The following is a 16,001-nucleotide window of genomic DNA, read 5'->3' as shown; positions in this document are numbered from 1 at the left end:
GAACAGCCTGCCGGTTGTTAACGCAAATGTGAAAGAAGCCTTTTAATCACAGCTTACGTTCACAGACTGACAACTAAGGGTTGCCAACAAAGTGGCAGGTAACATATAACAGACATGTTTAGAGTAGTTATGATCTGTGGGACAGACTGTTCTGTATGTGTAAGATACTATACAGATATGAATAATGAATAAGATAATATACTGTATTAGAAGGCAACCAGGCATAAGAGATTTTCACCAGGATATTTCTTTACCATACAATGCCATTTACATCCAGTGTCCAATATTAATCTAAACTGTCAAGGATAAGTCTCAGCCAGAGATCAGCGAATTTGATCGACTCGGTCATCAGATTAGTTTTAGTCCCAACAAATTCAATTCAAACTGAAAGTGCCCCAATACAAAGTCATGTATTACACTCTGAGGTCTCTTAGGACTGTATCCAACCCCCTTTAAGTTCTTCAACACCAAGACAGCATTAGTAATGTCGAAGTGACATATAAAATGGCTATAGGTAAACAGTGGGGGTACCCAGCAGTCTGTTTTATAACTGACTGCACTGTCAGATTTTTTTAATTAAAAAACGGTCCAAAAATGGTCCTTTTTTGTAGCAGATACCTTTTCCTCTGTTTTCTGACCAAATAGTGTACAATCAAGTCGCTAATCTCTAGTCTCAACATAGACAAAATGTTATAAATAGCAAAATAATTTTAAGACCCTAGAAATCTTAAATTATCCTGGAGACTATTTATATATCACACCGAAACAAGGGCCAATTAATAAGATCATTTATAGACAGAACTTTGTCACGCATGGAAAATGACAAATATTGATGGCAAAGGTGAGATGCAATATGAAGAAGACAATGAAGAGATAAAAAAGAAAGGAGAAAAATGTAGAGACTGCAGAAGTGGCAAATTCCAAGAGAGGACACACAATCATGAAAAAAAATGACATAGTTCATATTTTATTTATAGCTGTTTCTTGTTGCAGAGACTGAATACAAGATTTTATTTACTTGCACTTAGTTTTTAAATTACTTCATTTCTGTCAATCGATATGCAATCTCCATTCTTTCCAGACACCTAACCATGAATAGAGGGATAACATTTCCTATCTACTGAAACTGTAGCAACATTTCCACTTGTACTTTTTCTGTGCGCCACTAGAGGGAGCAAATTATAAAAATTCTTACATCATCATAGAATCTACAGTAGAATAGGCATTGCTAGTGTACACGTCTATTCTGTGAGCACTGTGATTTCATATCTCCTATATTGAATAGAAACATCACATTCTTGCACTCAGGACATCTTTTATTTATAATGCCAAGTTGCAACCCCCACTTTACATGAAAAAACAATGGGTATAGTCACATGTTCTGCTGCAGCCAATGGCCACCACTGAGGCTATTCACTGGCTGCAGTGGAGCATGTGACCATAACCATGCTGTGCCAGATGTTAATTCTCCAGGAGCAGAACATGAAGACACCAGAGGCATGGTTCAGAACCAGAGCAGTGGGAGGCAGGTAATTATGAATCTTCAGCTTGGAGAGAAAGGCTGCTGGCACCTGCTTCTTTCCGGACAACGCCTTTAAACGGGTTATCCAAGACTGAATAATTCCCCCTACAATGCCTGGACCCACCATATTGACAATACTTACATGGTCCCTGAGGCCAGTTTCCTCCCAGTATGCTCCACAGCCATCTTCACATCTCCGCTGCCTGCAGAAAACATCATCCATCAACAGAGGGGGTGCAGCCAATAGCAGGCCGCGGCGGTGTAGGCAAGGGAGATGTGAAAATGGCTGTAGAGCGATCCGGGAGGAAACCGGCGGTGGGGACCAGGTTAGTATGCTCAGTGTTGCCGGTCCGGGCATTGTAGGGGGGTTATTCAGTCTAAGATAACCCCTTTAAGGCACCACCAATTATAGTGACTACTGCAAGAGTTAACTGATATACATTATTTACTGTACACCATGTACAGGGTGGTCCATTTATATGGATACACCTTAATAAAATGGGAATGGTTGGTGATATTAACTTCCTGTTTGTGGCACATTAGTATATGTGAGGGGGAAAACTTTTCAAGATGGGTGGTGACCATGGTGGCCATTTTGAAGTCGGCCATTTTGAATCCAACTTTTGTTTTTTCAATAGGAAGAGGGTCATGTGACACATCAAACTTATTGAGAATTTCACAAGAAAAACAATGGTGTGCTTGGTTTTAACGTAACTTTATTCTTTCATAAGTTATTTACAAGTTTCTGACCACTTATAAAATGTGTTCAATGTGCTGCCCATTGTGTTGGATTGTCAATGCAACCCTCTTCTCCCACTCTTCACACACTGATAGCAACACCGCAGGAGAAATGCTAGCACAGGCTTCCAGAAACCGTAGTTTCAGGTGCTGCACATCTCATATCTTCACAGCATAGACGATTGCCTTCAGATGATACGAGATGTGCAGCACCTGAAACTACGGATACTGGAAGCCTGTGCTAGCATTTCTCCTGCGGTGTTGCTATCAGTGTGTGAAGAGTGGGAGAAGAGGGTTGCATTGACAATCCAACACAATGGGCAGCACATTGAACACATTTTATAAGTGGTCAGAAACTTGTAAATAACTCATGAAAGAATAAAGCTACGTTAAAACCAAGCACACCATTGTTTTTCTTGTGAAATTTCCAATAAGTTTGATGTGTCACATGACCCTCTTCCTATTGAAAAAACAAAAGTTGGATTCAAAATGGCCGACTTCAAAAAGGCCGCCATGGTCACCACCCATCTTGAAAAGTTTCCCCCCTCACATATACTAATGTGCCACAAACAGGAAGTTAATATCACCAACCATTCCCATTTTATTAAGGTGTATCCATATAAATGGCCCACCCTGTATAACACTCGTCCACTAACTATATAACGCTGTCTAGTCACCGGTGCAGGTCCCAGTAGTAGATCCTTTAGGCTACCACCATTTATAGTGAGTACTGCAAGAGTTAATTGATCTATTTCCAGCACATATGCTATTCTAATGAATTCTGTATGCCGAATCGGGGAGGAAGAGTAAATAGTGTGGCTTAAAGGATCAACTTGAAGTGACAGCTAGTATTGTTCTCACTGTCCAGACATGTAGGTGGTAAACCTCTTATAGAACACAAGTCAATATAGAAAAGAAGGAAGAAAAGGAAGAAAAGGTCACAAAAAGAAGGCCTTGCAAATGTGGTGCGATGGAAGTGCTAATGGTTATCATCGCCCACGGTTGCAGTATTAATACATCCCCATGAATCATAAGACAAGCCTCCTTTATCCTCTTTGCTGTTCCTCAGACATCTTCACTATAAGTGTTTGTTCTCTTATTAACAATAGTATTTGTCTAAGTCCTAAGAGAAAAAAAACATTTCCCTTCACTTGCATTTTGAGTGAAACTTATTTATTGCAAAGCATATTGTGCACAGTTTTAAAGATCCTCAACCGATTCTACAATCAAATGTTCTCTCGCTTTATGATATAAAAGCAATAACACCAAATTGCTTGAGAATAATGACAAATATGATTCAGCAAGACTACTTTGTTTTAATCAATATTGCTGTAGATACGTTTCTGCTTCAACAAAGTTCTAAACCCAGCAAGAAGATATTGCTGTATAGACTTTCAAGGGAAGGAAGGAATTAAATCATTATTGCCATTGTGGAAAAGTTGGTATCTAGCATGAATAACGATATTGACAGAGGCTCTAAATCATGGAAATAAGAAGGGGTAATTTCAGACCATGTTTGAGCCATTTATTTAAAGAGAGATCACATTTAGCTATGTTGGACTTACATAAGCCTGTACATTTTGCATATATTGAGACTACATAAAAGGAACGGAGAAAATGGAGGTAAGTATGACATCAAGTATATAAGGTTCTAGGATACCTTAAAGAGAAACAGTTGGCTAAAATATTTCTCCTTGGTTTAACTGCTGCCTAGAAAGGAAATGTAGGGTGGAAGAGTCACAACGGCATGACCCTGAGCAATTCAACATTTCCACACATGCAGTTGGCTGAAGATCATCATCAACTACTGACATTTCCCTGCTACTTCACCCCAGTCTATAAGAAATGTATTGATCAGAATCGTGACCAGATGTGATTGAAGAATTAAGAAGAACAGTAAAACGGGAATAAGAAGAAAGATATGTCATGCGGAATAGGCAAGAGGGTATAGGCACAAAGTCAGAGGCTACAGGAATTATACATACTGACAACACAGTAAACTATTTTAGTATAATAATATTTAAATAATAATAACCACATACTTAATATCGACATCAGTAAATCCTTCAAGCGTTACAGAAAACCTACATAGTAGTTAAAAACTATGATGTTAAAAAACAATGTACACGTATTTACCTTTATCCCAGGAAGTCCAGGTAGCCCAGGCAGTCCTGGTTCACCCTAAAGAAGAATTACATTACAATACAGAAAAATATGCTGTAGTTAGCAACTTGCAGATAAAATGGAGTATTAGGGGGAATCTCACTTGTAGATGATACAAACTGTGGATTCAGTATTAATAGCCATCAACCTATGACTCACAAGTCTACCTGCTGCAGAAAGACATATCAATTGAGTGCTCCTAGCAAAATAAAAAAATACTTTCATGATTCTGTAAAAAAATGGCCTTTCAAAAAGAAATTTTTAAGTGCTTTTCATTTTTTTCTCCACACAACCTGTTAAACAAACCTCCATAGCCATACCTGCCAAGGTATCAAGGCATCAATTTTCTACACTACTTCCATTAGTAGATTACTTTAAATATGTAGGTTTTTACCAGCTTAAACAACCATTCTTCTCTATTATAGAAGTTAAGGAGAAACTTAGATATGCTTCATAACTTGGTGTACTTTCAGTAATTACCCACCATTGTTCTGTACATCTGGCAGCAGCAATGTTAGTTCTGCCCACAGGGGTACCTGTGGATCCTCCTAATGTAAATACTTCCTTGGGGCCTTTGTCAGTGCTGTTGTAGAGGAATATAGGCCATGCCCACAAGTCACGCTGCTCAGCAATGACAGAATATCGCACACAGGGGCTTACAACATTATTATCCAATACAGAGCAGGAACTCTGCTCTACAATAGTCAGGAATGATGCAATCCTGCTCTTCATTCCTGTCAGGCTGCTCAGCCATGATGGCATGTTGTAGGTAGGATTATATAATTACTAACTGTAGAGCAGAGTTCCTTCTATTTAATAAATAGATATTCCATCATGGCTGAGCAGCTTAACAGGAATGCTCAGCAGCGAATGCAGGCAATGGAGTGCAGTGCTCATGAACAGAGACCCAACCCTCCTTAACACCCCGACACAGCTCTGTAAGTGGACAAAACCCTGTCCACATTTTATTGCAACTTGTCCAAAAAATGCCTAAATATGAAGCAACCTTCCAAATCACTCAAAGCAGTGGTTCAAAATGTTCAAACAAACAAAATTATGTTAGCTTGTTGCTTTTTAGGACTTTACCACAATTTTTTCAAATGCTAGTTTTTCTTAGTAAAAAAAAGATCAGAAATCTGTGATTAGAACTGGTGGGGCTACGGCTGTCAAGAGAAACTATTTGTGAAAGTGGTTACAGAAGTAAAAAGTACGGAGATCTGAAGCATACATCCCCAATAAAAAACAGTCTCAATTTTCGGGAACGGCTGTAATAAGATGGTTGAAAATAGCGGGAACCAGTCTTTACTAATAGATCAACTAACTTCTCATTCTCAATATATTAAGGCTGGGTTTACATGCTCCGGCTGTCACATGATGCCAATGGCCACATTTTGCAGGTAATAGCTACTAAAATGTAATATACATTTACACATGGATGTAATCAACATTCATACATAATCCTTGTATTAAAAGAGATTCGGCTTATGAACAATATTTTACATTAAAACCTACATAAATAGTTGAATAACTTTGAGCATTTACTGATATAAGATGTTTTATTTGCAAATTTACAAATGTTTGCCCCTTCCTATCTGCACTTTGCAGACATTTATGTGATTTAACAGCTGCCTGCCATCCGGGTTCCCATAATTCGCTGTTCTCTAGCAACATAAAATGTATGATCAGTGGGGATCTGACATCTGGGACCAATACTGATCATGAGAAATGGAGCCCTCAAGTTTCCTGTGCGAATAGAGTGATTGTGCTCATGCAAGACCACTACTGCGTTCATTGTCTATAGGACACTGGTAAAGATAGCCAAATACAGTTCTTGGCTATCTCTGCGAGTTTCATAGGCAGTGAATAGAGTTGTGGTCACACATGTGCACTACTGCTCCATTCACACAGGCTAATTTGGGACCAGCATTTTCATGATTGCTAGGGGGTCCAGCAGTCTAAACTCCAGAAATCATAAATTTATTACCCATCCTGAAATTCATAACCCTAATATAATGAAGCCCATTCATAATTGTCCAAGTCTTCATATCATTCTACCAAGTACAGTATAACTTTCATCCTTTTACAGCACCAGATCACGGCTATTGCTGCAGATAAAAAATCCCAGCATGGATATAATTTATACTGTACAACCTCAAACAATTTAAGGGAGCCTGGAGTTGTTGACATAAGCTTATTGCCAAGAAAAAAGATGAACATGTCTGCATCTAACTTTTCCTGTATGTCTAAATTTACTTTATTTATTTAATACCAACATATTCTGAAGCGCCTTACAGGCATTGTCGTCACTCACTGGGAGAACATACAAACTCCATGCAGATCAGATTTGAACCTGGGACACCAAAACTGTAAGGTAACAGTGCTAACCACTGGGCCACCATGCTGTCCATACATGTCACCACTGTTGGTTTGTCATAGTCTTGGGGCCTCAGTGCAGTGACAGTCTAAACATTTTAGTTGCTTTATTTTTCCTTCAGAAGCTTTCTCTATTCATCCTTACAACAAAGCTTTCCATGTCAATTGTTTTACTATACAATGACTTTCAAAATGCTTTAATTTTAGAAAATTACCCGATGTGTGATTGCCACCTTCAAAGAGCAGAGCAAATATAATTTTCACATCAAGTAACATAAGTTATTTGAAAGTAATCTGTGTACACTGATACCAAGGTAATGACAGGCAATATTGTTTAGTTTTTCCTGACAAAATGAACTGTTTGGCAAAGCATAGCAACTTGTGATCTGCTATGACTACAGAAGGGGGCGACTATCCTAGAGCTCCTTTTTCCCCAATGAAGGACCCTGCCTTTATGTGTCCATGTACAGTAGGTTGGCATTCGGGTACTGGTATCTGGAAGCAATATCTTAAAATCAAGTGGACTTGATTTAGAAAGGAGTTTTAGCACTCATCAGGGAGAAGCTTCTCCCTGATGTAAGTACAGTGTTGAAAAATACTTCCATACCATTTATATACTTTTGGGTATTTCAGCCACCCTAATCAACAAGGTGGCATAGTGGAGGTGTTTAAACTTTGAAAATCAGTAGACAATAGTATTTAATTTTTTTTATCAAGACCCACATGTTCTACGGTGGTCTTGATGAACTCTGCGCTGCCGGAGGCGCAGGCCTCATCATAAATTAAATGTTTCCTCTGGCAGTCCATGCGCCAACTCATAGCTGTCATAGATTTCAGTCATTATTTACACCAGTCCTAAATAATGATAATAATGACGGGACCCCGCCTTCGCCATGCTCCTTTTCATAAACTAGCGAGGAGAGCGTAAAAATGGCAGTTGCAACAAAAAAAAAAAATCGCACTGGCATTTAAAAAGTCTCAAAACTGGGGATTATGACTTTTTAATGCCAGAAAACTGGCATATGGGAAATGATAACCCCCCCCCCCCCCCCCCCAATATTTCCATGGAAGAGGGGCAAATACAAATATTAGTTCCCATGTTATGAACTTTTTTCCCCACTGAAAACTGTTAGCATCATGGAAATGTGTGCATTATCCCAAGTGTACAGTCGTGGCCAAAAGTTTTGAGAATTACATAAATATTGGAAATTGGAAAAGTTGCTGCTTAAGTTTTCATAATAGCAATTTGCATATACTCCAGAATGTTATGAAGAGTGATCAGATGAATTGCATAGTCCTTCTTTGCCATGAAAATTAACTTAATCCCAAAAAACCTTCCCACTGCATTTCATTGCTGTCATTAAAGGACCTGCTGAGATCATTTCAGTAATCGTCTTGTTAACTCAGGTGAGAATGTTGACGAGCACAAGGCTGGAGATCATTATGTCAGGCTGATTGGGTTAAAATGGCAGACTTGACATGTTAAAAGGAGGGTGATGCTTGAAATCATTGTTCTTCCATTGTTAACCATGGTGACCTGCAAAGAAACGCGTGCAGCCATCATTGCGTTGCATAAAAATGGCTTCACAGGCAAGGATTGCACCTCAATCAGATTGCACCTCAATCAACAATTTATAGGATCATCAAGAACTTCAAGGAAAGAGGTTCAAGGAAAGAGGCTTCAGGGCGTCCAAGAAAGTCCAGCAAGCGCCAGGATCGTCTCCTAAAGAGGATTCAGCTGTGGGATCGGAGTGCCACCAGTGCAAAGCTTGCTCAGGAATGGCAGCAGGCAGATGTGAGCACATCTGCACGCACAGTGAGGCGAAGACTTTTGGAAGATGGCCTGGTGTCAAGACGGGCAGCAAAGAAGCCACTTCTCTCCAAAAAAAACATCAGGGACAGATTGATCTTCTGCAGAAAGTATGGTGAATGGACTGCTGAGGACTGGGGCAAAGTCATATTCTCTGATGAAGCCTCTTTCTGATTTTTTGGGGCATCTGGAAAAAGGCTTGTTCGGAGAAGAAAAGGTGAGTGCTACCATCAATCCTGTGTCATGCCAACAGTAAAGCATCCTGAGACCATTCATGTGTGGGGTTGCTTCTCATCCAAGGGAGTGGGCTCACTCACAATTTTGCCCAAAAACACAGCCATGAATAAAGAATGGTACCAAAACAGATCTTAATCCCATTGAGAACTTGTGGTCAATCCTCAAGAGGCGGGTGGACAAACAAAAACCCACTAATTCTGACAAACTCCAAGAAGTGATTATGAAAGAATGGGTTGCTATCAGTCAGGAATTGGCCCAGAAGTTGATTGAGAGCATGCCCAGTCGAATTGCAGAGGTCCTGAAAAAGAAGGGCCAACACTGCAAATACTGACTCTTTGCATAAATGTCATGTAATTGTCGATAAAAGCCTTTGAAACGTATAAAGTGCGTGTAATTATATTTCACTACATCACAGAAACAACTGAAACAAAGATCTAAAAGCAGTTTAGCAGCAAACTTTGTGAAAACTAATATTTGTGTCATTCTCAAAACTTTTGGCCACGACTGTACTTTCCTATAATATGTACACTATACCACAGGTCTAACAATACTGTCCAAGAAAAATGTTATAGCAAAAAAATTTAAACGTGCCCATCTATAGTTGTCGGTCGAACGCTCATTCAGCCAACAACTATCTCTCCTGACTCCCCAATACATATACACATTCAGTTCGGTCAAGTGGGTATGTGTTTACAATGGGGAGAGGAGAGAAGGCCAGACTCTTCTGGAGGCAGTGTATCTCCCTGGAGAACAAAAGAATCAGATATTAAAATTAAAAGAGCCCGATTCTTTTCTTCCTTGACATCATCAGTTATACGGGAGCTGGGAGTTCCCCTTTTACATTACATTGTGTGGAAACCCACAAAAGTGCAGGAATAACATACAATTCTTTGGATTTTAGAAGAGAAAGCAGATTTTAGAAGAGAAAGCATACATATAACCCTATATTGTTAGTTGTGGTTTTGATGAACTGCTGGGATAAAGCCATTAAGGAACATTTCTTAAAGGGGTTTTCCAGGATTTTAATATTGATGACCTATCTTCAGCATAGGTCATCAATATCAGATCGACACCTCCGCCAGTCAGCTGGTTGAAGAGGAGGCCGAGCTCCATGCGAGCGCAGCCTTCCCTATATTGTTTACCTGCTCGCTGTCGACATCGCAGAGGTAAGCAGTGTAATTACAGTTGTTCAGCTGAAATGATCATTTGCCACTGAATGTCACCCAATAAATGATCGTTTTGGTTGAAATTGTCCACTTTGATCAACTTTACACTAATGTGCAGCAGGTGCCCTGAAGACCTAGACACTTGAGAGCTTCTTAAGTACCTTTGGAGACGTGTGATTTTGTGGCAGAAAACTTCTGAAACTCAGTTCCATCCACCTGAATAAGGCATGTAGAAATGCATGTGCTTGCCGCCAAAACAGCCCCATATAGGTGAAAGGACCTGATCAGTCGCAGAAATATTGATGGTATTTAAAACGTATCTAACCATGATCCTGTGGTATCTGTCCCTCCACCCAGCAGCCTGTGCTCCGGTCCGTGCTAGGTTGCTAGGGAAGATCAGGAACAGCATGTGTCACAGTCACATGGCCGTTCTTGGGGAAGGGGGTCAGGTGACGAAATGTTACAGTTGAGTTTAATTTTTGCAAAACAGTTTGGAGGTGATTAATGCTTTAAGACCGCTTTGTGGCGTTAAAAAGTCGCAAATTATGGCACTCACCCTATTTGTTCTATAATTTACAACATATAGATCTTTTTTGACACTTTTTTAAAGTGCAAGAAAAGGGCCAGGGCTTAGCAGGATAGGGCAGGGCCTCTGTGGCCCACTGGATTTACTATAAAATAAGTTACACCAGCCCTCAGCTTTCTGGTGCATGAAGGGCCGGAGACGCAGGCCTATTTACAGGCATCTGACTCTTAATAAATTAGGAGCATCTCACTCCTGTGCTCAGGGGATCAAGTCTGGTGTATGGGAAAGCCAGTCTTGATAAATCTCCCTCTTTATATGGCGTGACATACATTTCACTGCTAACCTCTTGGCTGACACTCTGTAATAAGTAGGGGAGCAATATATCTCTGTCAAAAATGTAAATGAACACATACAATTACAAGTCAGAGATGCTCAGAAATGCTGTTGTCACTAGGTACAGTATTATAATTTTGATACTAGAGACCCGGATGGCTCATTTGTAAAAGTCCAGATATGTCAATGCTGTTAAAATGTAGTTACATAGATTAATATAATTTTAATATGAATGGATACAATTACTAGACTTTTCTTATCTACTATTACTATTGATATCTATCTCGGTGGATGTTGGGGACAGTTATACACGATACACAGACATTTCACTCTGGCTTAAAAAGATGTTAAACAACAAAGTGTGATACAGTACCACGGCTTCTTGGTTAAACATGCAGAGTTAACATTCGCAACAACATAGCAGCTACTAATGTTATAGGCTAGTTTGTTAAAGAACTGGAGCACACCATAAAAAGAATAAATATGTAACAGTAATAGTAATGATATAATTCGTTACATTAACATTTATTAGTTGAATGTCTATTACTTAATACTTTGTTACCCACATTACACATCTGTTTGTCAGATAAAGTCCTGGTAAAGTTTACCTTGTGCCCTGGACGGCCTGATTCTCCTGGTTCACCCTGTAACAGAAATAGCATCAGGTCATTTATATAATTATAACTAGCTGAAGGACCCGGCTTCGCTCGGGTATATTTAATCTATTTCATTTAATGTTTGTGTGTGTCGTTAAAAGATATCAACAATATCCACTATAACAGTGACATCTACAGTACCCCGCCCGCTTAACAGTCACCTCCACAGCCGCCCACCCCTTAACACTGACCCCGCCCCCCACAGTGGCCTTTACAGCAATCTGCCCCTTAACACTGACCTCCATAGCGGACCATCCCCTTAACTGTGACCTCCACAGCAGCCTGCCCCTAGGGTGGCCAGAGGTCCAGTTAGCCGGACAGTCCGGCTTTCAGACTCCCTGTCCTCCGTCTGGCGCAGGGCCTGGACGGACACAAGGATGTCCTTTTGAACAGCTCACCCTCAGACAGCAGCACTGTGCTGTCTGAGGGTAAGCTGCAGGAAGGAAGTTACCGTTCCTCTCACCCCTGCAGCTGACAGAAGTTGATTTTTAACTTCATTTTTTCAATCCCTGTCGGCCGAAGACTGGGAGGGGTGTGGCCTAACCAGATAGGAGCGTGGCTTATCGGGACCTAGAAGTTGAATTTTTAACGACATTTTTTCAATCCCTGTCGGCTGAGTAGGAGGGAGCGTGGCCTAACTGGATCGGGGGCATGTCCTTTTGAACAGCTCACTCTAAGACAGCAGCACTGTTCTGTCTGAGTGTGAGCTGCAGGGAGAAAGTCACCCTCCCTCCCTCCCTCCCCTGCAGCTGAATGAAGTTGATTTTTAACTTCATTTTTTCAATCCCTGTCAGCTGAGGAGTGGGAGGGGGCTTGGCCTAACCAGATCGGCCCGTGGCTTAGCGGGACCTAGAAGTTGATTTTTAACTTCATTTTTTCAATCTCTGTCGGCTGAGGAGTGGGAGGGGGCGTGGCCTAACCGGTTCAGGGGCATGTCCTTTTGAACAGCTCACTCTAAGACAGCAGCACTGTTCTATCTGAGTGTGAGCTGCAGGGAGAAAGTCACCCTCCCTCCCACCCCTGCAGCTGACAGAAGTTGATTTTTACCTTCATTTTTTCAATCCCCGTCAGCTGAGGAGTGGGAGAGGGTGTGGCCGAACCGGGTCAGGAGTGTGGCTTAGCGGGACCTGGGGGCGGGGTTTTAAGTTTGTCTTTTGAGGGTGGACACATTGTGGCAGGGGGCGTGTCTGGGATCCTTCCTGCAAGAGTGACGCCCCTCTGGGCACCTTACTGGCTCATTTGCATACCAAATAAACTGGATTTTAAGAGGATAAAAACATCTATTGCTGGAACAAAGGCACATCTTGAAATAAGGTACTAAGTGCTATTAGGCCATGGCTTTAATTCAATAGCGATTATCCTGGTGACAGATTTCCTTTAAAGCTCACCTACAGCAAGGAAGAAAAATGGCTGGGTTGTTATGGAAACCTGGAGTAAAACTGTGTATGTGGAGGCTAACGGTCTGCGAGCTTCTATTGGCTGATAAGGGTCATGTGACCAAGCTTCTATTGGCTAATGCAATTTTTGGGAACATGTCAGGAATGGTACGTCCTACAGAGCTGAGACCTGGTCTAAAACTTTCCTGGACACCTGATGTACCTGTGTGTCAAATTTTCGTGATTGTAAATGCGACGTGCGGATTCCTTTAGCGGATATACATACACACACACACACACACATACACTCAGCTTTATATATTAGATTTAGTATAGTATAAAGAGGCCTTCATTATACAATAGTTAACATAGTAAGTGACCTGACCTTTATGCCAGCAGCAGATGATCCTGGGTCACCCTAAAAATGCAAAATAAAATAAATATATGAAGGATTTGTTAAGAATGCAACGTTAGAGGAACATCATCAGCAGACAAAGCCATTGAACCCTATGCCAGAAACTTGCGTAAAAAAGTCACAAACCACATTGCAACTGTTTCTATGCAGCTCTAGCCAGTTTCCGAAGACAGAGTGTAGTGAAGGTGGGGCCAACGGCCTCAGTAGATTTATCATGATTTACACCAGTTTTCTGGAGTAAATGATTCATGAAATTTATGGCAGCTACAAGATGGCATAGATTTCATTATATGCACGTGAAATGAAGGAGGATGCATTAAATTTATGATGAGGCATACCCCTTGTCATAAATTAACCACATCCCTGGCGGCACAGTGCATGTCAAAAGGAGTGGAACAAACGCCGATATTGATAAATGAATCCCAATATCTTCTGATATTCCTCCTGGAAATGCAATAATTAATTAATAAGGGATTCCTTGTCTATAGGTTGTGCCTCTACTTACTCAGACGTTGTCCACCAGTGTTGACAGTGTTACCAGTTACTGTATAAGTGATCTATTCTACAGTGACTTCAGTATTCTTATGGAACTGATGAGGCTACTGTGAAAAGGCGATGTTATTCAGAACCTCACCCCACTGTGGTAGTGTAGATTCCTATCTGAAGAGGTTGCCTTGTCGTTGGTAGGTGGGCTCAAACCATTTGATCAAATTGTGTGCTAATAACCATTTATTCAGTGTTTGCATGTGTCTTAATGTATAAAGCTGTGTTCTGCTGCATGCAGAGTTTTACTGCTTGGCTAACAGTTATCGCAGCCTTACATGCAGTACTTATAAAACCACACTGTGATGTCTACATAAGTTGAGCCAAATGAAAAACTCATCTTGGCTACATTTTGTGCTTGTAATAAAATTACAGGATAGAGAATATCCATGTCTAATCCTCTTACTTTAATGATCATAGTAGCTTCTACTATGAAAGCGGTAGTGCGGTCCAGCCTCGGGATCTGCATTTGAATTACCCCTAATTACCAGTCTGCATTTGTAATTACCATTTGAAAAGATAGCACTTAGCACATTCAGCACGCAAAGACAGGTAACGCCTGGCAGTTATCTATAACCTGCATGTCCATCCTGCGGCCAGAATTCACCATGTACCACCCTAACTAAAGTACTTTAAGTGGTATAATTGTTCAATGATTTACTCATAAGCTCATTATTCAGATGAGGTGAATTTTGTGACATGCTCCTATCTAAACGTGGCCATACAAATCAGTCTAAAGTTGTTCAAACCAAAACGATTGTTAGTCGTGTGACTGATTTAAAGTATATCTGTACTTAAAAACCACACTCTTCATACATCATAGTGACATGTCAAAAGTTTTGATCTTTGGGGGTCTGGGTGCTGAGAACCCTGCCAATTGCTAAAACAAGGAGGAGGAAACGGATTTGAGACAAGCTCATAGACATTTTATTGAGATCATCTTTTGCAACGAAGAGAGAAAGCGCTCTACGTGAGTGCTTCTTTCTAGTCATTCAAGCAAACAGTGGGAGTCTCGGCACTCAGACCTGCACCAATCAAAACTTTTGATATATCATTATGACATATCAAAAGGGTTTTTTAAAGCACAAGGACACTTTGACAATGAATGCTGGTTTTAACTGACTGATGACAGCCTGTTATTGCCTGAAAACAAGTTGGCTGCATTTTAAGTCTTCATCCTATGGTCAGGTGAAAGACTCTTTGAAAGAATGTTCTCATAAATAGTCATGAGCGGGAGGTGCCATATTCGATTTCGCGATATTTCGCGAATATTCGATTTAATATTCTTTTTTTTATCCGTTGAAATCGAATATTCAACATTATTTTGTTATCGCGAATAATATGCGATTAAATTTTTCGCGTATTGCGATTTTATTTTAACTGTATAAGGTATAAAGGCCACTTTGTTGGCTATGGCGCTATTTGTCTATGTGTATTATATGAAAGTTCGCTATATCGCTATAACTTAGTATTTTAGAATATTCGTAATATTCAAAAAACAAAGTTATCGTGTTATATTCGTCAAATTATTTTCTATGTTAGTAATTACTGATTTATAATTTTCCTCTTCATGTAAGGCAGTTTATGTTATGCGATAAATCGGCAATTAAATATGCGAGTGAATCGCGTCGAATAAGAGCTGTATGCTAGTGGCCGATTAGACAAAGATAGAGAATATAGCGCAATATTCGCTATATTAGACATTCAAGAATTCTACCAAGCCAACAATTACTTTTACTTACAGTTGGCTTGGTAGAATTGTGGAATATAGCGAATAGTGCTATATTCTCTATCTTCGTCTATTCGACCAAGCCAGCCCAATAGCATACAGTCCTTATACGAAGCGATTCACTCGCATATTTAATTGCCGATTTATCGCATAACATAAACTATCTTGCATGAAGAGGAAAATTATAATTTTCCTCTTCATGTTGGATAGTTTGTTATGCGATAAATCGGTAATTAAATATGCGAGTGAATCGCGCAACATAAACTATCTTACATAAAGAGGAAAATTATAAATCAGTAACGATTCTCATTACAATTACTAATATTAATGAGAATCGTTACTGATTTATAATTTTCCTCTTCATGTAAGGCAGTTTATTTTATGCGATAAATCGGCAATTAAATATGCGAGTGA

At 40.1% G+C, this 16,001-nt stretch overlaps 1 protein-coding gene across 1 annotated transcript in view; it reads right to left on the bottom strand.

Annotated features, from left to right (window-relative positions):
• Positions 1-16,001, bottom strand: part of COL25A1 (collagen type XXV alpha 1 chain) — a 169,612-nt gene that overhangs the window by 98,703 nt on the left and 54,908 nt on the right. The window contains exons 11-13 of the mRNA XM_040419876.1: positions 13,286-13,318; positions 11,477-11,512; positions 4,397-4,441 (exon numbers count right to left, since the gene is read on the bottom strand). Of these exons, the coding sequence (XP_040275810.1) occupies positions 4,397-4,441; positions 11,477-11,512; positions 13,286-13,318 (114 nt within the window). The remainder of the gene's footprint in view (positions 1-4,396; positions 4,442-11,476; positions 11,513-13,285; positions 13,319-16,001) is intronic.

Source organism: Bufo bufo, chromosome 2, assembly GCF_905171765.1.
Source record: "Bufo bufo chromosome 2, aBufBuf1.1, whole genome shotgun sequence".
NCBI classification, from domain to species: Eukaryota; Metazoa; Chordata; class Amphibia; order Anura; family Bufonidae; genus Bufo; species Bufo bufo.
This window is presented reverse-complemented; position numbering and strand designations above follow the sequence as displayed.